The sequence below is a fragment of the Sorex fumeus genome, unplaced genomic scaffold, assembly GCF_029834395.1.
Source record: "Sorex fumeus unplaced genomic scaffold, SorFum_2.1 ptg000094l, whole genome shotgun sequence".
NCBI classification, from domain to species: Eukaryota; Metazoa; Chordata; class Mammalia; order Eulipotyphla; family Soricidae; genus Sorex; species Sorex fumeus.
Genome location: NW_026606151.1, coordinates 20173486 through 20199551, shown reverse-complemented (window position 1 = coordinate 20199551; position 26066 = coordinate 20173486). Strand labels below are relative to the sequence as shown.

The 26066-nt window shown below is 41.8% G+C and overlaps 1 protein-coding gene across 1 annotated transcript in view; it reads right to left on the bottom strand.

Annotated features, from left to right (window-relative positions):
- Nucleotides 1-26066, bottom strand: part of LOC130040143 (E3 ubiquitin-protein ligase TRIM38-like) — a 118609-nt gene that overhangs the window by 54360 nt on the left and 38183 nt on the right. The window contains exons 2-5 of the mRNA XM_056132159.1: nucleotides 7595-7690; nucleotides 5135-5365; nucleotides 1000-1022; nucleotides 785-897 (exon numbers count right to left, since the gene is read on the bottom strand). Of these exons, the coding sequence (XP_055988134.1) occupies nucleotides 785-897; nucleotides 1000-1022; nucleotides 5135-5365; nucleotides 7595-7690 (463 nt within the window). The remainder of the gene's footprint in view (nucleotides 1-784; nucleotides 898-999; nucleotides 1023-5134; nucleotides 5366-7594; nucleotides 7691-26066) is intronic.

Here is a 26066-nt window from a genome sequence, read left to right as displayed (position 1 = left end):
GGGTTGGTTGCATGCAAGGCAAATACCTTACCTGCTGAACTATTGTTCCACCACTATAATTTATTCTTTAAAAACCCAAATAAACAAATATACTAAAAAATAAAACAAATTGTACCATACAAATTTCTCTCTTGACCTCCAAGCTTAGAGACAAATCCTTGACAGTAATGAAAAATAATTTAAATATTCAGAAATAGAAGTTTTAAATCATAATATTCACTGTCACTGTCACTGTCCTCCCATTGTTCATCGATTTGCTTGAGCAGCATCATAATATTAACAGCTGTAAAATTCAACAACATTAAAATCATACACATGAAAAGTGTAGACCAGTGTTAAAGCAGAATTTTGCGGGAGGAACTCCAAGCTGGTGCAGGGGGCCCGGTCACTCCAGGCCAACTGGACCAGCGGATTAGGGCAAGGCTCCAGGATGCCAGGCTGTCTTCCCTTCAGTGCTGGCACTACCGGGACATTCTGAACATGAGGCATGCTCTCAGCCCAGTGAGCTTTCTCTCTGGTTCTTAGCTTGTGTTTCATTTAATAGCTCCCAATTTTTAAAAACTTTTTCTAGAACTGTGGGGTTTTATAAGAGATTAGAGAAACATAGAAAACAATGATTAAAGAGAACTATAGAAAGACAAAACTCAGCTTTGGCATCAATAAATGTGTTACTGGGTTAAGGTCCTTACATCACTTGCAGCACATTCCATAATAATCATCTATCTTTCTCACATGACATTGGGAGTTAAATAAAATATTAACTGGAATTCTTAAATCAACATACCTTGAAAGTGCTTTAACATTTTTTTCAGGGTAAAGTTAAGCTCAGAGACATTGCACACAGTATGCAGCTCCAAAGAAACATCTTCCGGTGTTTCCAGATTGGTATCTGAGACCCTAGAATAAATAGCAAAAAAGAGGTTTCTTCAGTGGCTCCTTCCCTTCATGTCTCTGTGCCCATGATCCTTCCCTGCCCATTCTGTTGGCATGGACACTCACCTGCTCAAGGTGTTTTTTATATCCTGTAGAGAAACAAAGACCAAAGGTGAGTGCAGGAATATCTGACCTTCATGGTATTCAGTTCTCTATATGCAGTTCTCTATAAACACTCCTTCCAGGAAGCAAGATAAGGGATCCCAAGGGCGGGAATGGAGTCAAGGTCTCACACATACAAGGGTAAATTCATTCCTGTTGAGGCACACCACTGAACCCCTAACATAGACAGTGATGGACTTCTAATAGGATAATTCCATCCTGAGTCCCTTGGGGATGCACATGACTACTTGTTTATCAAACTCTGCTGATTTCCTCACTGAGGTTGTGGTGAGCTTTGCTGTTTGAAAACATATCAGCCTCTGGCTGTTGGGAAAGGGATCAGAAGGATGCCTAGGGCAACAGCTTGCTTTCAATGATGTGATTTCCTTAAAGTGAGTCCATACAGGACACTGCTCACCATAAAGGGTCTGAGTTCTGAGTCCATGCAGAGTCCCTGTGACTGAGATGCTTAGGTGTTGATAGCAGGTGCCACATGATGATGGACCAGTCATACTATAATCCTAAACTATGGCTTAACCTCTAGTTCTTTTACAGAACTTAAAAAAAATACAAGAATCAATGGAGTTAAGATGGAGCAGGCCCTGTGAACCAGAAAGAATGTAAAACATAACGAAACACAGACATGAACAGAAGATTCTATGTGTAATCCACAAAGGCACACATAGAAGTAACCAGCAAATAGCTCTGGGCAAGTTTCCATTCCATCCAGGACAGTAATGAGCTCAAGATATGTGGCCCAAGGATGGAAGTGGGAGAAGTTGATCCAATCAGGGTCAGGGGAAAAAATTAGTGAATCTGAGCATGACAGGGTCTCAGGCCAATATTTGTAGTGGGGCATACAGCTGTGGCCCCAGGCAGATAGGACACCCACCAACATTCTGGGTTTAGGAGGTATTCAGACATGTCAGTTGCCTGTGTGAGATGATTACAAAGACCACATCCACACCACCAATCCCTCACCACCCTCACCCTCGCCACACACACACACACACACACACACACACACACACGTGCGCGCGCACGCGCACACACATACACATTGTGCATCTGATGCAAGGATTCAGTCAGACTCAGAGCGCATTTGAAGCAAAAAATAAGGAAGCTTGGTTCAGATGTGTACAAAAGCCTAAACTCAAAAAACTGAGACAATAGGATCAGGATGAGGCACTGGAATGGTGAAGGGCAAGAGGCATTGCTGTTGACTACAGCCAAATCTTGGCAGTGGCTTGTTACAACACAAACGTAGCCCCACAGTTTCCCTGAGTAATGGTGGACATGAATGAAACTTAGGTTTGCTATTCTACCTGCTCAAAAACAGAACCTCACCCCTAACTCTAAGAGCCCAGGAGATACAATAAAGAAGAGGAGGAAGCCCACTCGGATTAATGAGTGAAGACAAAAGTCCAGAAAATTCCCAAGCAACCATAAGTTTATATGCTCGTTTTCTGAGTTGAGAACTTCAAAGTGACAATTGTAAAGTTTAATGAATTAAGGGAAACAGCAGAAAAGGTCTCCAACAAAGCAAAATAAAGTGTTAGACAGACAGGGAGGGAACTGAACTGAAGTAAGTGAACTTAAGAATTCACTGGAAGGTTCCAGCAACTGAGTGACAAATGCCAAGGAACAAATCAAATAAGAAAATAAGAGTTAGGAAACATCAATTTAGTAGAACAAGAAAAACAGAATAAAAATTATGAATGGGATATCAGAGCACTGTGGGATAATTTTAACAGGAACAACAATCAAATTCAAGGAGACCTTCATGGGGCTGGAGTGATAGTGTTTGCCTTGCACACCACCTACCCTGGTTGGATCCCTGGCATGCCAGGCGTGATCCCTGAAAACACAGACAGAAGGAAGCTCTGAGAACTGCCAATTGTGGCCCCCAAACAAACAGAAAAAACAATAAAAGAGTCTTTGAGGAAAAGGAAAGTGAGAATGAGGAACAAGTGTTTCAAGAAATTATAGCTTTCTCTTGCTCATCAAGGCCATGTTCTACCTTGAACACATTGAACACATGTTGCTTATTGTCTCTATTTTTTCTTTGCTTCCATGTTCTCTCTTCAACACATTTATTCTCTTTCTCTCCTCTCACATTTTTCTAGTAAGTTTCAGTGAAAACTACCTTGCTTCACAAAAAAAAAAAACCCAAAAAATAAAAACAAAGAAATTATACCTGAGAACTTTCCCATTCTGAGGACTGACTCTCATAATCAAAGCCAAGATCTAAATCTGGAGAGATTTCTGTCAAAACATGCTGGGTTCCGAGATTTGTTCCTGAGTCTCTTGGGTCATGGCCGTTAAGCAGCTTGATCAGGAGCCAGAAAGGCCGTTCCTGGGTGGCAACTCAGGGTCTCGTTGGGGTGGGGAAGAAAGGACCAGCTTCACCCCTATCCCGTGAGGCTACGTGTGTCTTGTTACTGTGGGTCAAAACCTGACTGTCCAATGGCCTCTGGAGGTTGGTGGCCACTGGGTTGCCAGGGGGAACAGGTCAAGGCACAAAACCTATTTTCACCTAAGGTAGCCCAGTGCCTTTAACCTACTGCAGGGATTGGACGCATTTCTGCCAAAAGCCGCTGGGTTCTGCAATTTGTTTCTGAGTCTCTGGGATCATCACCGTTAACGGCTGTGACAAGAGCCAGAAAGGCCATTCTTTGGCGGCAACTTGGGGTCTTGTTGGGATGGGAGGGAAAGGCTGGCTCCACTCCCATCTTGTGAGGCCCAGTGTGTCTTGTCACTGTGGGCCCAAACCTGACTGTCCAATAGCCTTTGTTGGATGGCAGCCACCGAGCCTCCAAGGGGGAGCAGGTGGAGGGACAGCACCCTTCCCCCCCTGTGGTGGCTCAGTGACAGTAACCTACTGCACAGTCCAGACGCATTTCTGCCAAAAGCTGCTGGGTTTTGAGATTTGTTTCTGAGTCTCTGGGATCATGGCCGTTAAGTAGTTTGATCAGGAGCCAGAGAGGCCGTTTGTGGGCAGCAACCCTGGGTCTCGTTGGGACAGGGAGGAAAGGGCTGGCTCCACCCCCATCCCGTGAGGCCCCATGTGTCTCGTCACTGTGGGCCCAAACCTGACTGTCCAGTAACTCTGGAGGATGGTGGCCACTGGGTCGCCAGGGGTAACAGGCCAAGGCACAAAACCTATTCCCACCTGGGGTGGCCCAGAGCCTGTAACCTACTGCAGGGACTGGACGCATTTCTGCCAAAAGCCATTGGTTTCAAGATTTGTTTCTGAATCTCTGGGATCATAGCCGTTAAGCAATTTGGTCAGGAACCAGAGAGGCCATGCCTCCAATTATATAGCTGAGCTGGAGTTGGTTCGTGGGTGTGTCTCCAACATACCTAACTTTTGGCAGTTTACTTTCTTGGTAAACTTGGTCCCAAGTTTTTGGGCTCTGGCCAAATGCACAGCAGCAGTTTTGGGGTATCTGGAAGTTTGAAGGTGCCATCAGACTGCTGGTGCACTAGCCTCACAGGTACAGATTGACCTGCTGGTGGCACCATACCCCCGACCCCGATCTTTTTTAAAAGGGAAAGAAACCCTACTTGGAAGCAGCAGATAATGAAAACATAAAATGGGGGAAAGGTGAAACAACAGTGTCTTTTGTGATATACACTGGGCTTCCTTGCTTTGAAATTAAAAGGGACCACAGGCTCACAATTTCAGAGGAGATCATTAAAAGTTAAGAATTGAGGTTACATATAACCCAGAGTTTCCAGTTTTCGAAAACATTCCAAACACAACTGCTAATGTATAGCACAACTACATTAATTTTTAAAAATACTTGCTTTTCTGTGTTTATTATAGTGCTATAGACAATGGCCAAGGTCTTGAATCATTCCAAATACCCAAGAACACCTCAGTGGTTAAAGAAATTAGTGTGCACATACAATGAGATACTACTCAACTATAAAAAAAAGATGAAACCTGGTGTTATGCTGAACAAGGTGAGTTAAAGGGAGAAGGAGTCTGAACTGAGGAAGTAGGCCTTGCTAATCTTCCGTATTGCTCACATTCTGCTCTAACTTGCATGGGAATAAGATATCTCCTCTGTTTCCTCAAAGTGTTCAGACTCACCTGCAGCAAATGCTGTGCTGAGCCCTGACATTTCTTGTCCAGTTCCAGGATGCCGTTTTTCAGTTCCTGCAGTTTGTTTTCCAGATGAGCTACATTGTTCTGCAGTCTGCTCAGCTTCTGCTCTTGTTCTTTCTCTAGCCTACACATATAAAATTCCTCCTCCTGGTTCAGAAAGTTGTGAAGACTTTTAAATTCAGAATGGATTCTTTCTTTCTCATGCTTAATTTTCACCTTCAAGGAAAAAAGGGCTCAGAAAGTGCATACAGACCAAATGGCCATTAATGGGTACATCCATACACAATATGAGTCACACAGAAACTATTGAAACATACTCAGTAGTAAAAAGGAAGGTTCATCTGTTACATGGTACAACTGGGAAGAGTTAACTAGGCAGTGAGCAGAGTGAAGTCAGAAACAGGGAGACGGTATTATAGACTCTACTTTTGAGATAAGTCATATTCATAAAGACAGAGAATATCAGAAAATAGAGGAAAGAAATAATGAGGAATTATAGTTCAGTAGGAAGAGAGTTTTATTTTGGATGGTGAGTTTTACATGTGGATGGAGGCAAAGGTTGCACGAGTGTGTACAAAATTAAACTGCGACAAAACTGTCCATTCAAAAATAAGAATAGTGGCTTTTTATATTATGCACACACACACACACACACACACACACACACACACACACACACACACACACGGTTTCTCAGGGTGACAAAGCCTGAAGAGTGTTCCATGTTTCCTGCACTAGAGTTATTCCTGGGAGAAAGACATTCAAAGGTAGAAGACGTCATAATTAATTATAGTTATCTGTTTAAATTCCTCTTCAAGAAGCTGGTGTAAGGAGTATGAAAAAAGTGCAAAATACAGCTTGGCCAAGGTAAATAAAACATGATCATAAGAACAAATAAAACTTTTCATTTTTATTTAAGGATGTTTTCCTCTGTTTCAGGTAAACTCTCAGTTCAAGAGACTTCTGAAGTTTCTTCTTGAATCTTATTGAAGTTCATAACTGAGACATCACAACTGGAGTAAAGATGACCACCCTGGTAAGTTCATGAGTCTTACCTGGGAGAGGCCCAGTTGGCAGATTCTGATCATAAATACTAGAAATACCAACCCAGGGTTTAGTTAATTGACCTAATGTGTGAAAATGACAGAAACTAAATAATCTATCCTGTAGGACACAGGTTTTATTTGGTGAGAGTGGGGACTAGAATTTTAACTTCCACTTTAGCTTTCTTATTTCAGTCATTGTTCTAATTTCTGTGAAATCAATAAAAGAGTCACTTATTTATCTTGATGTGGTAGATAGTTGTAGCTTAAATCTTTGTATTCATGAAGGGTTTCAAGGGCTTTCTTTCCTCCTTTCTTTCTTTCTTTCTTTCTTTCTTTCTTTCTTTCTTTCTTTCTTTCTCTTTCTTGTGAAGATCTTCCCACCACTCAAGAGCCCAGAATTGAAAGCAAAGGGCTATCTTTTGAGGGATCCCAGTAACGGTCCTCCCGTTGTTCATCGATTTATTAGAGCGGGCCAAGTAACATTGTGAGACTTGTTACTGTGTTTGGCATATCAAATACGTCACGGGTAGCTTGCTAATCTTTGCCGTGAGGGCAAAATACTCTCAGTAGCTTGCCCGGCTCTAGGAGAAGGGTGGAGGAATAGAACTCAATTTGGCCATGTTGGCTGCGTGCAAGGCAAACACCCTACCCGCTAGGCTATCGCTCCAGCCCTTGAGAGATCATATTTGATATTTACAAATAAAAGATAAGGTCAGGGGTTTAAGACCCTATGAAATAAACAAGATGGCTCACGGGTCTGTGTGATAGGATCTGTGTGATAGTACTTCAGACTAATGTGCTATGTATCAATATATATCAATATATCCATAAAGAAATCTGTTTCCTTTAGTATGCAGTCTGGTTAATTACTGACCTAGAGACCCATATTCTGTGGTTGTCTTTTATATGCTCTTATGGTAGATCCAGTCCTCCACTTTAACAGCTTCATTAAGTTAAGTTCAATGCAACTCATCAGAATGAATCTCTTTCTAAGCTTCTACAACTAGTTGGTCTCTGAAGCTTGAAAGCTTGAATGTCAGATACTGCAGTGTGGTAAATGAACCAAACTGGTACACTTGAGGCTTCAAGACAAGAATATACTTTCAAACTTTGAGAATCTGAACCCCTTCAAGGATCTTCCTAGGTCGGCTGTAATATTTATGCTTCCCCAGCTCCTACATTGGGAATTCTAAATAATTACTATTAAAAGGTTAAAATATTTGCAGTAAAATTACAATAGATGTATATAGTTAAAAGAGTAAAGGGAAATGATACTTATTAGATTACTTTTGACAATCTAGGTCATTTATTGAGCAACAAACCCTTATAGTGCTTTTACTGAGTATTACCTAATACTAGACAAGCTGATGTAATATAGTTTGATTACATAAATTCTTACCTCCCAATTATTTATTTTCTGTGTTCTGTCTAGCTTTAACAGCATATATCTTGATCTTGTGTCCTCCAGTTTTGTCACTGCTTTCTGGAGCTGTTTCTAGAGGAAAATTGATGTAATGAAATTTTATGATATTAGATAACTCTTCACAAATCTGATGAAAATCATAGCCCTTCAGACAATTCGAATAACATTGAGTATCTGTTGAGGCCTTACATGTGGAGATAAAGCATGTGGACAGTTATCAATCCAATAACACAGTTGATCCCCTTGGCAATCTGTAAAATTAGTGAGATTTTTAGCTAATTATTTCTGTGTTGTTGAAATCAATTCTTTGTACGGGCGTAAGTAACTTCTCCAAAGGGACAACATATTCCTCGATTTTGTATAAGATTGAAGAATGAGGTAGCAAGACTCTATCCACTCCTTTATTCCGTCACAGTTCAAGTCAGCCTTCACACAAGCCTTTAAATTTTTGTGAATCTATACCTTTCATTGGACTTACTCTATTCACAGACATTCATTTCTAATAGTTAACAACCTCTCTAAGTATTTATTTAAATATACCCTTACCCTGTAATATGAATTTTAGAAATTGATGAATAAATTATTTTGAGGTAGAATGGTCTCATGTCAATATTTGTCCTTAGTTAACCAACAAAAAACATTACATTCTCAGTCCTCCTCTGAGTTATGATTAATACTCTCAACTGTTATCAAGGTTCAAAGCCTAAATTCTCCTCCTGTATTTTCACATCTTTCCCTCCACACACACTTTGGCATGGGCATGGTGCCAAGTGTTAGATATTAACCTTAACTGTTTTAGACTTCATCAGTGAATTGTCCATTTTCCTCTCCCCAGAGACACTTACTGTTCATGCTAGCATCCCTAATTTAGTTAAAGTTTATCTTTAACTTTTCCTTTGTGTTTTACCTCTCATTGTCACAGTTCTCCAAATCAGTATTGAATACATAAGCAAAATCTTTTTGGTAATTCTGGACTGTGTATTTTTACTGCTTTGTATTTGAAATGCTGTGTATTTGCACCTTCTTTTCTATTTCCCCGATAGTCTTTTTATACTTTACCATAGAGAAAGATTAAAACAGGAACTTCCATACAAAGGTAGGCTCATAAGATTTACAACAGATTTTTCAAAAGAGCCAAGAGAATGGATAGATTTAATACAAAAATTCAATGACATGAAAACTTTCCCAAGAGTACTGTATCAAACTAGATTATCATTCAGATTAGAAAAAATCATACAGAGCTTCACGGACAGGCAAGAGTTTAGGGAATTTATAGCCTTGCAACCAGTTTTTGAACAAGCTATAAAAGAATTCTTTACAGGCTGGAGCGATAGCATGGTGGGTAGGGCATATGCATTGCATGCAGCTGACACGGATTCGATTCCCAGCACCCCATAAGGCCCCCGAGCACCGTCAAGAGTAATTCCTGAGTGCAACGAGCCAGGAGTAACCCCTGTGCATCGCTGGGTGTGACCCAAAAAGAAAAAAAAAAAGAATTCTTTAGGGGTCACAGAAATTACAGCTGGTATTTATAGAGAAAATAACATTGTTAAACTGGCCATCTTGCTTAAAATAATTCAAAGATTTTATGCAATCTCTTTTAAAATTCCAATTGCGTTTTTCAAAGGTAGAAAATAAAAACTGAAATTGGTAGGAATCACAAAAGATCCTGACTAGCCAAAAGAATTTTAAGGAAAGATAAGATAGAAAATATGTGTTCCCCACCTAAAACAATACTATATTAACAGGGTGATTAAGATGATACACTATTGGAACAAAAAAGCCAGACACATGATATACACACACATAGCACTGTAGCACTGTCCTCCTGTTGTTCATTGATTTTACTCAAACGGGCACCAGTAACATCTCCATTGTGAGACTTGTTACTGTTTTGGGCATTTCGAATATGCTGTGGGTAGCTTGCCAGGCTCTGCCATGCAGGCAGGATATTCTCGGTAGCTTGCCAGGCTCTCTGAGAGGGATGGAAGAATCGAATCCGGGTTGGCCACGTGCAAGACAAATGCCCTACCTGCTGTGCTATCATTCCAACCCCATACACATAAATGGAATAAAACCAAGAATCCAGAAATAAGGCCATACATATCTGGTCACTTGTGATAAGGAATAATACAAACATGTAAAATGGAGAAAGAAAAATCTCTTCACAAAATAATGATGGGGAAACTGGATATCCATTTACAAAAACCAGAAATGACTGCTTCTCAAACCATGCGCAAAAATCAGATGAAAATTTACTAAAAACTTAGACATAAGTCTTAAAGCCATAAAATACAAAGAAAAAAGTGCACAAAAATATTCTAACATGGCTTCAGCAATAACTTTGAAGAGTTGATTTCAATAACTGGGAAAACAAAGAAAACAAGCAAATATTATTTGGGAGTACATAGAATTAAAGAGAAACTTTTACAGAAAATATCAGTGACACAAGAAGTTATCCTATATACAGGCAGAAACGATTTGTACCTCATATCTATCAACAGGTTAATGGGGTTGGAGCGATAGTACAGTGGGTAGGACATTTGCCTTTCATGCGGCTGACCCAGGTTCGATTCCCAGCATCCCATATGGTTCCCAGGAATAATTCCTGAGTGCAAAGCCAGGAGTAACCCCGTCCATCGTCGCGTGTGACCCAAAATGCAAAAAAAAAAATGAGGTCAATAAATGAGGTTTGTAAAGAAATTTTAAAAAAATTATTTCAAATACCACTACCAAGAACAACAACAAAAGAGCAAAAGAAGTGAATACAGCTCTCTCTATCTCTCTCTGTCTTTCTTTCTCTATTTCTCTCTTTTTTTGTACAGGACACTCATAAGTGCTCAGGGGGTTTTCTTCTGACTCTGTGTTCAGGAATCACTTCTGGTGATACTTGGAGAATCATCTAAGGTGTTTGGAATTTGAACGAAAGTTGGAAAGGCAAATGCCTTTCTTCTTGTACTATCTCTCTGGTCCCAAAATGTCAGTTACTCTAAAGAAAACATGAAGACTGTTAACTGGCATAAGAAATGCTCATTATCACTTAACATGTGGCTGAAAAATGAAACTCAGTATTTCAATGAAAAACCACTCAGTACTATAAGGAAGTTTATATCACATACACCAGAAAAAATAATTTTGGTGATTTTCTGTACAACATGAAGCACTTATACATTTTTGTAGGAGTGGAAACTGGTCTGGTCCGTGTGAAAATCATTATGAAGGTTCTGAAAACGGTCTCTTTGCCAACTAAGACCTATGCATAAAATATGATCTAGAATTCATTCTAGGTATCTATTCAAAGAATATGAAGTCCTAACTCAAAAGATAGAGCCACATCTATGTTCATTATATTGCTACTTAAAATAACCAAGATAAGAAAACAACACAAGTGCCCAGTGATAAAATGGTTTATAAGGAGGAAATGGCATAATGACATAATAGGATCCTACTCAGTAATAAAGCTGAAAAATTGAAAAGATAAAATATTCACATTTGTGACAACTTTGCTAGAGTTGCAGAGTAACTGTAAACAAAATAAATCAGAAAGAGAAATACAACTCCCAGATGAGCTCACTTATAAATTCAATATAAAAAAAAGAACAAGGGAAAGGAAACACCAGCACTTGGAGTCTGACCAAAGAGGGAAGCCTTGAGGAGAGAGAGGAGGGAGTTGATCAGTGGATGGCGCCAGATGGAGTTCAGCAGAGGTTGCAGTGACAAGTCACTTTTGCAGAGAGTGACAGAGCACATCTGAAGCATATACTACAATGAAAATAATTTCTGTCAGCGATAGCACAGCGGGTAGGGCGTTCGCCTTACACGCGGCCAACATGGCCGACCCGAGTTCGATTCCTCCGCCCCTCTCGGAGAGCCCGGCAAGCTACCGAGAGTATTCGATATGCCAGACACAGTAACAACAAATAAGGAAAACAGTTTTCAGAGCAACTGCAGATGAGGTCTTTAGGAGGCTTTCTGGCCACTACACTCACCCTGTAATGTTGGCGTGCATCTTCAAGGGGAGCAGTGTCATGTCCTTTGTGCTCTGGTGACTGCTTACAGAGCCTGCAGATGAGCTGACCATCATCTTCACAGAACAGGTGGAGCTGCTCTCCATGTTTCTCACACAAACTTTCGTACTGGGAGGGTGCGGCTCCCATTCTGTGAAAAGTCACTAAATCAGTATTGGGTTGATTTCTTTGTTAGTTTTTTTTTCATTCTCCATTTTTCTTTTCTTTTTTAAATTTTTTCCCCAACAATATTTGATTACATTTAGTGTTTGAACACCAATCTCACTACCATTATACTTTCCCAACACAATATTTCAGGTGTTTCCATCCTGAACTCCAACCCCCGCCCCAAAGCAGATCCAAAATTATTTATTTAATACTGTCTGTTACAAAAAACCGCTGGAAATGCTACAAAAAATGCTATATATAGTGCTGTAGTTTATTATGAAAAACCGCTGGAAATGCTATATAAAGTTTCCTTAGAGGAAAGAGTGTGAAAATTGTTGTGTTTCACCCAGGGGCCATTAAGTCCTTCTATAGGAGATCACTAATATGTTAAAGCTTGAGCCTTGTGTGCTTATCTATCTATTTGTGAAAAAAATATTTCCCTGTAAAATTGGTTGCCTCCTACTTTAAACCCCATCAAATGTGGTGCAGTACTCTTGGAGTATATGTGGTATGAGTATGAGGTCCAGGAATACGTTCACTTGCGACTTAGGCTTGCCCCAAACATGTAGAGAACAGCTGTAAGCATGGTGGCAGTCTGGAGGTTTTCTGGGGCTTGATCTGGGTCCCTTGGGTCGGGGAGGGGTCTCACCCATCCCCCTCGGGGTGCCCCTTGTGAAACACCCTGGAGTGGGGTCTGGCAGCATGGTTATGGTGTGCGTCGTGTTATGCTCCCTTCCAGGAGAGAAGGACATGCAACTCTGGATTGTGGCTCATGACTAGATTATCTGGTGCCAGCCTGATTTGGTTTATGGGTGCAACAGCTGAGTTTCAGGAAGCAAGGAGATACTGGGCTGGTTTCTTCATAACTAAACTGCAATTAGATGTTTGGAGGTTGCCTTGAGAAAAATTATGTCTTCACTGATGCTGTGCAAATATTCATTCAGTCAGAAGCTCCAAGACAAAGAATGCAAGAGAAATTATTTTTCATGGAGGGCCAGGATTCACTCAGATCCGGTGACAAAGGTAGAGCTTCCTGACATCTCCTTTTACTTACCATCCTATTGCACACACCTCTAAAGGGCTCAATACAGGATAACATTGGTTTTTCCTTTCTCCCTTGCCACAGGGAGCATAAATTTATCGGGTCACACCTATCACAGTACTCCTGAGTCACTCCCATTCCTTTGTGTGCTTATCTGTAACTTCTCTGTGCTCTCTTCCCCAACCGGTCTATTACCCTTTCCCCCTAATCAGACTCTGTTAACCTGTAAGGTCATATCCTTCTAAGGACACTGGACTTGTATTGTAAGTTAAATATTGCCTTTCTACTCTCCTTATGTCCTTTTGCATAGTTTACTTTAAAGCAATGTCCTTTTTGTATAGACACAGGAAGACAGTTAATATTATGCTTTGTAATTTGGGAGTTAATTGAGTCCTAATAATATTCACTCCCGGGCAACTGCTTTCTTTTTTTTAATCTATAAATTTATTTTATTTTTAAATTTTTTTGTTATATTTATTTATTGAATCACAGTGGGAAAAGTTACAAAGCTTTCAGGTTTAAGTCTCTGTCATGCAGTGATCAAACACCTTCCCTTCATCAGTAATTATTTTTCACCACCAAGAACCCCAATATACCCCCCTCCCACCCTTCCCAATGCCTGTGAGGCAGATGATTTCTACTTAACTCTCTCTATATTTTGATTACATTCATTATTTCTACAAAAGATGCACCATTATTGTTTAGAATTTCCCCCAACAAACAGAACTGCTGAAAAGGCATTGTGAAATAATTTGTTTTCTATTGCTGGTTATGAAAACCATATGATATTGCGGGGTCGCAATAGTGGCCACGTGATTTTGGATTTCTGATGTTTTACTAATTAAGTCTGGAGGGATTTCTGCCAAGAGCCAGATAATTACGAGATTGGTTTCTGTGCGTCTGGTGCTATGACCGCGCCAGAGAGCCACTTGTGGAGGGCAACTCGTGGCCTTGTTAGGGTGTGAAGGACGATCCGGTTATGCCCCCCCATCCCGTGAGGCTGCAGTTGCTCTGTTACTGCCAGCTCATACCTGGCTTTCCAATAAGCTCTGAGGCGGTGGTCACCTTGCTGCCCAGGGTGGGAAGGTGGCGGAAGGGAGAGACACCCTTTCCCTCCAGGGGAGGCATGGTGCTGTAGTTTAATGCATAGTCCATTCACTTTTCTGCCACAAGCTGTCAGGCTCTGGATTAGTTCCATGTGCCTCTGGTGCCATGGCCATACCGGAGAGGCACTCGTGGGGGGCAATTCATGGCCTCGGTAGGGCGTGAAGACCAGGCATCTGCTTTCTTGACTTAAGGCTCAGTTGCCCTTAGTTCCTAGCACCCAAAAAGCAGGGTCTTCACGAAGGACTGAATGGACCCAGGGCAAGCTGTGAGCTACTCTGGCATCGAAATGGGCTAGGCCAAAGCACCACAATACTTAAATATAGAAGTTAAGAGCATGGTCATGGACAAATGCTGTCATGATCCAAAAAGTAATGGTGAGATTAGGACGCTGCTAGGGTTAGGTAAGACTAATCTGGCCTGAGCACTGTAGTTTGAGATCTATAGCAGAGAGTCCCAGGAGAGCAATTCTATAAGCTTAATGTATCTCTTACTGTATCCATACAAAATGACTAATGTTATGAAAGTGTGTTTGTTGGACTAAGGCAAGGAGAAGCACACTCATAATTTGAATTTCAGTCTTGCTGGATGAGAATCTGTCCCAGAAGAAGCTTCACCTGAGGGAAGGACTTTATCTCTGTGATTGTATGACCACACCTATGTGTAAGCCCCAACTCCTCATGCTTTGGGATTTAACTAGGCTACAAGAGTGGGCTGGGGGAGGCAGAAGAAGAATAAAGAAGCATAGGGGAGGAAGAAGCAGGAGGAGAATCAGAGAAGAATGGAGATGATATTGGAATAAACTACAACTGACACCAACCATCCTGGATCTCAGTTCCTTCCTTCACCTGCCCATCGCCATCAGCTTCCACAGGGTAGGGGAAGTGGCAGAGACAACCGAACACTGGCAGCATGGAAGATACAGTGCTGTGGTCCTTTAGCGAATACACAGATGATTGGAGGTTGCCTCGAGAAAAATTATGACTGCACTGATTTGAGAATATTTGTTCAGTCAGAGACACTGAGACAAGGAATGCGAGAGAAATTATTTTTCATGGAGGACCCGAATTCGCTCAGATCCTGGGACAAAGGTAGAACTTCCTGACATCTCCTCTTACTTACCATCCTACTGTACACATCTCTAAAGGACTCAATACAGTGCCACCATCAAAAAAGAAGTTACTGGAAGAACATTGAGGCATTAAGGCAAACATTGTTTCCTTATGTCTCCAAGCCAGCTAGTTTCAGCCTCCTGGTGAAAAAAATGCAAAGCAAGAGCTTTCAGGTGCCAAGAGCACCTGGGGTTTACATATCAAAGACTAGCTGGGTCTGAGACCTGTGGGAAGAGGAAGACTGACTCTTTTATTATATGGAGGAATTAGGCTATTTACTGAAGGCAGCTTAAAGAAAAAGATGTTCAGCCTTATTCAAAGCAGTCCGGACTTAAGAGTCATCGCTCACCCATTTTCATGGGTTCCAGTGGTCCTGCCCGTGTGTGGGTCAGTCTCCACAGGCCTTACTCACCTCAGATACTGGATCTGCTGAGATACAGCTTGAGTCTGGTGAGTGAGAAAACAGATAGAAGGGAAACTAAGAAAGCAAAATCCAGAAAACTTTGACCTTTGTAAGACATGCAGACAGTCACACCCCCACAAACTTACACACACACACACACACACACACACACACACTCAAACACAGGTCACTGACTCACAGTTCCTACAAACTTATTTGCACTTCACAAACACACAAATACCCACCCATTCCCCCACCCCACCCTCCCACACACATACACAGCATACCAGAAACATGCTTCTTACCCTACCACAAACAATGATCTGAATTTTTACTACCTATACACACAGCAGACAGTCCTTATTTCTGACAGTCACCAGGCCGCTGACACTTCCTGAGTCCTCAATAAAGAAAGTCACTCTGACTGAATTAAACTCCAAAGTGAAACTACATTGCTTTGTCCTTTCTTCTCCCTCAGAAAACTTAGGTTTATTGAGTTGCTCCCAACATAGTGCTCCCAAAGGTACACCCATTTCCAGTGGGCACTCCCAATCCTCTGTGTTTATTTATATCCTTTCCTTTCTGCTCTTCTTCCCCTATCTGTTAATCACAAATATCTCTAAATCAGACCCTTTAACCTGTTGATCACAATTTCTGAGGGCTCTGGATTTTGTTTTTGTAAGTGAAATATTGATTTTCTCTTTAATTTATGTCCTTTGCATAGCTTATTTTACTGCAATGTCCTTTTTGTATAGACATAGGAAAAGAGTTAATGCTATGCTTTTGTAACATGGTAGTTAATTGACTCAGAATAATATTTACCTCTGGGCATCTGTCATTTTTACTCGACTTAAGCCTCAGTTGCCCTTAACTCCTAACACCCCACAAAGGGGTCACGCCAAGGAACTTGGATGGACCAAGGGTAAGCTGTAAACTACCTTGGCTTAAGAACCATAAAAGTGTAATAAGAGCATAAATTCAGAGCACAGTCATGGAACAAACTCTCACATGACTCTAAAACACTAACTGAATCAAGGACCCTTAGGAAAAACTAAGGCCTAAGGATTGTAGTCTGGGTTTACAGAGATATCTCCAGGGGACCATCTTTTAAGCTTAATATATCTCTTACTGTGTTCAAAAAAATGGCTAGAAATATTATTCAGAAGTAAATTTACTATGATTGTTTCGATAAATTATTAGCAAAGAAAAGGAGAAAGCAATACACTCTAAGATGGAATTCCACCCTTGTGTGGATCTCCTAGTAGGAATCTAGAGTTAGAGTGCTGAAGGAAGGGTTTTACATCTGTCCATTGTTTATGATGATGTTCAATCACACCTAACTATAATTGCCAGCTCCCAACCCTTTATGATTTCTGTATAATTAACACAGCGAAGCGAGACTTGAATAAACGACCATGGTTGCCAACCAGCCTGTGAGCCCTGTTCCTTTATCCATCTTGAGCCAGCCAGGGGGATGCTGATAAACCCTAAATGCACCAGGAGCCCCCCAGGTCACTATGGAACTGTGGCCCGGAACAAAGACACTTTTGATGGTCTTTATGTAGATGACAGAGATGGTCACCTGAGCTCCCACCAGAATGAACCAGTCAACAAGGCAACCAGAGGGACAGTGTGTCCTTTCCAGCCATCCTGCATGACCTGAAGGGAAGAGAATTCAAAGAGCTGTGGGGTGGTTCTGTGAGCAAAGTCCTGAGAATTAGGATGTGACTATGGCTTCTCCAGGCTGGCGTTTTCTTTGAAAGAGGTTCAGGGTGACCAGAAGCCAGAATGTTGGCAGTTTGAGGATGCATTAAGGGGTGAAGCAATGGGAAAGGCCTGGTCTGGAGTCCTCCTTAGAGTCCACCAGGGAGGACCTCACAGGCAGAGACAGGGGAGTGGGGTCAGTAGCTAGACTATGTCCCACTTCCACAGTGGCAGCTGCTTTTGGAAGCTGGGCATGTGCCCCAATCCCACTACAGAGAGATGGTGGGGAGGGAAATGAAGGAAGGATAAAGCTTTACAGCAAACATTCCCTTCAACAGATGGTGCTGAGATGAAAAACTGGGATTCAACTGAAGTTCCTAGAAAGGCAATTTCTCTCTAATCATGAGTCTTCCCTTGGAGACTGGAGGGTCTCCTGTACGAATTTTCATCAAAGGCCAAAGGGGCACTGTGGCCTGTAGAAGCCCACCCCCTCCTCTGAGCCCCCAGAGTGACTGGAGCCTTCACTGGCTTCACATCACTGCCCTGATGAGAGGAGACATGAAAGTCACCTGAAAGTGGAAGCAAATGGGAAGAGAACAAGAAAGCAAAGTCCAGACCCTGCCCAGATGTTTCTCTCTCTCCCCCTCCCCCCCCCCCTCTCTCTCACACACACACACACACACACACACACACACACACATATAAAGCAGAATCTGGTCTGGACTGTCAGTACCTTCTCCACACAGCAGACAGCACAAGCTTGTTCCCTGATGTCTCCTCTAGCTGTGGTTGACTCAGCCCTTGACAAGGAAGTTCATTCCCACTGGGGGGTGGAGCCCTGTAGGATTGGGGCAGGAAATGAGAGAAGTTGCCAGTGTGTTTCCTACTGAGCTTGCCCTCAAGTTAGGGGACAGGTGCTTGTCTTTGCTCTTCTAGGTCCCTGTTGTTTGAAGCAGCCCAGGAGGATGTGGGAATGCGGGTGTGGCCAGGACAGGGCTCTGGGCATCAGGTACAAGCCCACCCCAACCCCTCCCCCTGTCTCTGCTCTGTCTCCTTCCTCCTCACTGTCCCTCTGCAGGACTCAATGCTCAGGACAGCACGGGAACCACTGATGGCCAGAAGGAGTGTTGTCATCTGTGAGCCACCACTCTGTGCTGTGGGGGAAAGGCTGTGGGTCCGCTGTGGGGCCTTTGGTGTCTCAGCTACAGTGAGGGTAGCACTGTAGCACTGTCCTCCCCTTGTTCATCAATTTGCTCGAGCGGGCACCAGTAACACCTCACAACAAATTGTGAGACTTGTTGTTACTGTTTTTGGCATATCAAATACACCACGGGTAGCTTCCCAGGTTCTGCCTGGTACAGTGGGGGGGTTCACACCCCATAGTACTCTGAGACGACTCTGGTGGTGCTATATGTAGAGCCAGGGATTGGATTGGTGTCAGCCACATACGGGCTCAGAGCCTTGACCCCTGTACTCTCTCGCTTAGGTCTTTATTCTTTGTTTTAAAAAAGTATTCATGGTGTTTCTTTAGTGCCTGAGACAGCAGATCTTCTCACCAACAGTGAATGCAGATTCCTCTGTCACCACAGCCCACAAAGAGTTCGCACCCCCCCCCCCCCCCCGTCTTTTTGATATGTGATGCTCTCACTGGTGGGAGATGGTATAGTATCGTTGTTTTGATTTGCATTTTGATAAAAGGTGACAATGAACACCCCCTTTTTTAAAAATAATGTAGGAACACTGCTATTTATTCAACTATTGATTAAGCTGATTGAATTGAGCATGAACTCCACACATCTTTTTTAAAGTGTGCTAACTGACCAGCACTGAGGGAAATGTCTATTTCTCTTCTTTCCCCATTTTTGATGGGATCATTATTTTTTGTCCTTGACCTTTGTGAGCTCTTTATCTATAGGACTCTGTACTCAGGGATCATTCCTGATAGGCTTGGGTAATTATATGGGGTGCTGAACTCCGAACCTGGGTTGGGGAACCAGAGAGGTAGTATAGTGGGTAGGATGCTTGCCTTGCACATGGTCAACCAAAGTTTGATCCCATCACCCCATATGATTTCCTGATCCTCATTTGAGTAAGGCCTTTGAAAAATAAACAAACTAACAAAATCCCGGGGTTGTCAGCATGCAAGATATGGGTTTGCTTGTTTTTTTTCTTATATCAGTGCCTTATAAATCTTTGATATTAACCCCTAATAAGTTTTTATATTCCATGTGCTGTCCTTGTATCCTGGTCACGCTTCCTCTGAAGTGCAGAAGCTTCTTAGTTTAATGTAGTCTCATTGATTTATCTTTGTTTCCACTTGCTTGGTCAATGGTGTTTGATCCTTTAAGATGTCTTTAGCTTCAATGTCATAGAGAGTTTTGCCTATGTTTTCCTCTATGTGCCTTTTGGATTCAGGTCTGATATTAGGTCTTTAATCCATTTTGATTTGACTTTTGTACATGTTCTTAGAATAAGGTCTAACAGATTTTTTTTTCTCATGTAGCTGCTGAGTTTTCTCAGCACCACTTGTTGAAGAGGATTTCCTTGCTCCACTTAATATTTCTTGGTCCTTTACCAAAAATAAAATGATCATATATGTGAGGTATGTGTCAGTATATTCAACTCAATTCCATTGATCTGGGGGCCTGTCATCATTCCAATACCTATCACTATCATTATCACTATAACTATCACCCTGTTGTTCATCGATTTGCTGGAGCCGGCACCAGTAACATCTCCATTTGTCCCTGTCATGTGCTAGTGTAGCCCTATGGCATATTGGAGGCTCGTTCAGGGTCAGGGGAATGAGGACCATCATCGTTACTTTTTTTTTTGCATATTGAGTATGCCACAGGTAGCTTGCCAGGCTCTGCTGTGCGGGGGGGGTGGGGGATACTTTCAGTAGCTTGCCAGGCTTTCTGAGAGGGATGGAGGCTTTTGGGGAAGCCTCTAATCACCTTTACAGGTGTTCCCCGTCAGGCATATATGTGGGCAGGATACTCTCGATAGCCTGCTGGGTTCTCTGAGAGCGAGAATAAGGGGTCCTGTGGCTGCATTTGCGGAGCTTGGTTTTGTAGTCCCTGGATCTTGGTTGTTGATAGGGTTACACGGCAGTTGGTGGGTGTAACTGTCTAACTACTGGAAGATGGGGGATCTGGATGGAGAAGACCCAGTCCCGAACCGAGCAGTCTTGGAGATCTCAGCCCTGGGTCCCGCACACCTGGGTTCCTCTGTGGGTTTCTTCATGCGTGAGGCTCGTCCTAGCATGTGGAGAGTGGTCTCAGCATTCCAATACTATGCTGTTTTAATTGCTACCTCTTTGTAATACATTTTGAAGTTGGGGAAGGTGATGCCTCCCCTTTTTTCCCCCCAAATTCCCTTAGGTATTCATGGGGTTGGCCTGGAGAGATAGCACATAGGGTAGGGTGTTTGCCTTGCACGTGGCCCACCAGGGTTCAATTTCTCTGTCCCTCTTGGAGAGCTCAGCAAGCTACCGAGAATTATCCCGCCCGCACAGCAGAACTTAGCAAGCTACCGTGGCATATTCAATATGCCAAAAACAGAAACAACAAGTCTCACAGTGGAGATGTTACTGGTGTCCACTCTAGTAAATCAATGAACAATGGGAGGACAGTGTTACAGTGCAGTGCTATTCATGAGTTTAATTTTTCCATATGAATTTTATGAGCATTTTATTTGAAAATTCCCTGGGTATCCTAATAAGTCCAGACCGCATAAAATCTGTATAATTCTTTGAAGAGTATTGATATTTTGGTGATGCTAACCTCCCAATCCATGAGCAGGGATATACCTCTATTCCTTCATGTCATCTTTTATTTCTTGAAGAAGTGTTTTGTAGATTTCTTTGTATAAGTCTTTCAGCTCCTTAGTTCAGCTGATTCTGAAGGACTTGATTTTTATATATTAATTTGTATATATTAATTCTGTAACTTGCTACTTTATAAATCTATTGTTTCTTGGAGTTTAATTTAATTTTTTGGGCTATAATATCCAGAGCTTTATTTAACATCTTAGCTTTAAAAATATACATCACTGTCACTGTCCTCCCGTTGTTCATCAATTTGCTCGAGCGGGCCCAGTAGGGTATTTGCCTTGCATGCGGCCGGCCCCGATGAGCCTGGTTCAATTTCTCCGCTCTTCTCGGAGAGCCCGGTAAGCTACCGAGAGTATCTCGCCTGCACAGCAAAGCCTGGAAATGTATTCGATATCCAAAGACAGTAACAACAAGTCTCAAAATGGAGACGCTACTGGGCCCGCTCGAGCAAAAATATACATATATTGAGTCAATTAAGAGATTTAGTGGTTTGGAGAAAGAGTTATACTGGGAAAAAGCCACCAGATGGCAAACTGGAGCACTGCAAGTAGCAGTATTGTCTACAAGGTCTCTTATTGATTTGATTAATTAATTTAATTAATTAATTTTTGGCATTTTGGGTCACAGCCGGTAGTGCCCAGGAGATCACTCCTGTTGGTGTTTAGTGGGCGATCTGTGATGCTAGGGATCAAACCTTGATGACCACATATAAGGCAAACGCCCAACCTGCTATGCTAGCTCTGTAGCCCCAAGAAGAGGTTTTATTTAAAAAAGGATTTTCCACAATTTATCTAAACACAGTGGTTTACAGAGTTGTTTATGATATATTTCTACAGGCATTCAATATTTCAACACTAATTTCACCACCACAGTCACTTTCCCTCCACCACTGTCTCCGTTTCCAAGGAAAGGTTTTACAAGAGGACTTGAACAAGGAACATTTTGTTTTTTTAATTTTATTGAATAACTGTGAAATAGTTACAAGTTTTCATGTCTGGTTACAATCACACAATGATCAAACACCCATCCCTCTACCCGTGCACGTCCCCACCACCAATATCCCTGGTATATCCCCACTTTCCCACCCTCTCTCTGCCTCCACGGCAGACATGATTCCCCATCATCTCTCTCTACTTTTGGCCACTATGGTTTGCAATACAGACCCTCTGAGAGATTAACATATTTGGTACTTTATCTAATTTCTGCACACATCTCCCATCCTGACCAATTCATCCAGCCATTTTTTTCTTAGAGATCCCTTCTCTATTCCAGCTGCCTTCTCTCCTTTGCTCATGAAGCAGGCTTCCAGATATGGAGCAATCTATCTATCCCAAGTATCTACTATCCTTAGGTGTCAGTCTCATGTTATGTGAGTCATGTTATTTGTGCACCACAAATGAGTGCAGTCCTTCTATGTCTGTCCCTCTCTTTCTGACTCATTTCACTTAGCATGATACTCTCCATGCCTATCCATTTATAAGCAAATTTCCTGACTTCATCTCTCCTAACAACTGCATAGTATTCTATTGTGTAGATGTACCAAAATTTCTTTAATCAGTAATCTGTCCTAGGGCACTCTGGTTGTTTCCAGAATTTGGCTATTGTGAACAGTGCTGCAATGAACATATAGGTACAGATGTCATTTCTACTGTGCTTATTTTGCATCCTCAGGGTATATTCCCAGAAGTGGTATTGTGAGGTCATATGGAAGCTCAATTTCTAGTTTTTGAAGGACTGTCCATATTGTTTTCCAGAAAGGCTGGACTAGTAGGCATTCCCACCAACAGTGAAAGAGTGTTTCTTTTTCCCCACATCCACTCCAGCACTGGTTGCTTTTATTCTTTTGAATGTTTGCCAGTCTCTGTGGTGTGAGATGATATCTTATTGATGTTTTGATTTGCATCTCCATGATGGCTAGCGATTTTTTCATGTGCATTTTGGTCATTTGTATTTCTTTTTTGAGGAAATTTCTGTTCATTTCTTCTCCCCATTTTTGGATGGGGTTGGAGGTTTTTTCTTGTACAATTCTACTAGTGTCTTGTATATCCTGGATATTAATCCCTTATAAGATGGGTATTGGGTAAATATTCTTTCCCATTCTGTGGGCTCTTCTGTATTTTGGTCACTGTTTCTTTTGAAGTGCAGAACTATCTTAGTTTTATGTAGTCCCATTTGTTTATGTTTAATTCCACATGCATGGTCAGTGCTGTTTCATCCTTAAAGATGTTTTTAGCTTCAATGTCGTGGAGAGGTCTGCCTACATTTTCCTCTATATAGATTATAGATTCATGTCTGATAGTGCGGTTTTTAATCCACTTTGATCTGACTTTTGTGCCTGGCATTTGACAAAGGTGAGTTTTTTTTTTTTTTTTTGCAGGTAGCTATCCAGTTTTCCTGGCACCACTTGTTGAAGAGCCTTTCTTGAACAAGGAACTTTTATTAAGAAAGGATGAGTTCCAGAATGAGGGCCTTATGAACTGGTCCCCTTAGGCACAGCCTCTTATCTGCAAATCAAACAAAGTAAGATCTAGGATTTTGAGTGAAAAGGTAAACTGAGGCCCAACTCCCTCCTCCATCTTCTGAGCAGGTCACCTCCAAATCTCCTGAACCTCTGCTTGCTCTTCCAACACCTCCAGGTGAAGTTGACCTCCTGGAGGATACCCTGTGGTGCTTTTTATTCAAAAGCAGATTTCCCTCCTTTAGAGGTGGAGGGGGCTATTTACATAAATAAGCCCTCAGCAGAGCAGAAACACAAAAACACAATGGGGAAGACTTGTAGAAGCCCAGAAGCTCAATGAGTGAAAATAGTGACATGAAATGGTCTGCCAGTGCCAACCAGCTCTGAAAACATCAGGAAGTGATTTTAGTGACTTCCTGTAAAGATGTTTAATGAGCACAGGGAAACAATGGCACAGGTAGTCAGCAAAGCACAAGAAAGTAAGAGAACAGAAATGAAGAGTATGGTAGGTCATATACACAATACAATCCAGAGTCTGAACAGCAGAATAACAGCAACTGAGGAAAACATCACAGAGTCCTGGGTTGAGATACAGAAAATCTCTAGAAAACAATAGAAGATAGAAAAAAAATTTCAAGGGAAACAAACAGTACATCAGACAACTATGGTATGAAGTCAAGAGAGGAAACAAAAAAAGAATCCTCAGAATTCCTAAAGAACAGGAACACAAATTTGAAGGGGAAAAACACTATTTCAAGAAATCATAGCTAAGAATTCCTAGAGTTGAAGAGGGGAGTGCAAGCACCAAGAGCCAAGAGACCAGAAGAATCCAGTGAAAATAGACTCAAATAGAAAAACTCTAAGACATTATCATCAGAATGACCAAAGCCAAAGAGAAAGGCAAAATATTGAAAGCTGCAAGATCAAAACAGGAATTTACATACAAAGGAAAGCCCATAAGACTCACGGCAGATCTATTAACTGAGACTCTAGGAGCCAGAAGAGAATGGTGCTTAAAGAATACTCTATCCGGTTACATTAGTACTCAGATTTGAAGGAATGATCCAGAGCTTCACTGACAGGCAATAGCCTATGGAACAGTTTTGCAAGAAATGTTAAAGGAGCACTGGCAGCGGACAAGGGTTTGCTCCCTTATGGTCCCACAAGCACCACAGGAGTGATTCCTGAATGCCGAGCAGGAGTAACCCATGAGCATCGTGGAGTGTGACCCTCCCCCCAAAAAGGATTTTATAATATTTAATAATGCATTAATGTTTCATTTCTAATGTTCTTTGTCTATTCATAGAATAGACAAAGAACATTATATCACAGAATTTGTGGGTACCATAGAAATTTTTACTCAAGTTTTAATTTATTAGTGCAGATAATTCAACACCCTAGAATATAATGTTTTCTAACATAAAGCTGTTGGGTTGGCCCAGAGAAAGACACTTTGAGTCATGCATGTGCATATCAGTTCTGCTGCAGCCCTGGGATGTCTCATTCTGCATCCCTGAAACTCACAACAAAAGATTACCTGACTGACCTTGGTGCTAGCTAACCAAATGTGGCCCAGGATTCCTTTACATCAATATAAAACCTCCCTAAAACAGAGGGTGGACTGATGATCCTTTCTTTTCCTTTCCTTTCCTTTCCTTTCCTTTCCTTTCCTTTCCTTTCCTTTCCTTTCCTTTCCTTTCCTTTCCTTTCCTCTTTTCTTTTCTTTTCTTTTCTTTTCTTTTCTTTTCTTTTCTTTTCTTTTCTTTTCTTCTTTTTGCTTTTCTTTCTTTTCTTTTTCTTTTCTTTCTCTTTCTCTCTTTTTCTTTCCTTCTCTCTTTCTTTTTCTTTCTTTCTTTCTTTCTTTCTTTCTTTCTTTCTTTCTTTCTTTCTTTCTTTCGGCTAACAATTCATTTGTTCTTTCTCCCTTGCTACAAGGAGCTTAGGTTTATCAGGTTACAACCATCACAGTGCTACCAAGTTACTTCCATTCCTTTGAATATCTGTAACCACTTTTATGCTCTCCACCCCAACCATTTACTCAGCTTTTCACCTAATCAGAATCTGTTAATTCGTAAGGTCAGATCTTTCTAGGACACTGAACTTGTAAGTTTATATTGCCTCTCTTGCCTCATTCAAACAGGTACCCGCCTGGCGCAAGGGCCCTTCCCGGGCCTGCGCAGCTAACTAGATCTCCCCTGAGAATAGCCTGTTTTCACCCTTGGTCTGTGGGGGATGGGAATTGAGGAACACCACGAGGAAACAAAGCTGAAGCACTCTGGGAACTCTCTCCTCATTCAAACAGATACCGCCCGGCACAAGGGCCCCTTTCCGGGGCCACGGCTGCTAGTGCGGCCATGAGTTATTCTCCCACTACATATCCCATTGGAACCATAAGTTACCCTCTTAGATGGAACTTTCACTAGGTTAGCTTAAGTACCAGAAACACATTAGGCATAATTCATTAAGCCCATCTCAATTTATTCTGTATCTCAAGCAGAATAGTAACAGTGAGCATGAAGGTCTAAACCACACTGGTCACAAAGCAATGATAAAGCCCACCGAGCTTTCTTATTGAAGAGGCTAGCCCAGAAGACACCACAGTATTGAAGTGCTAG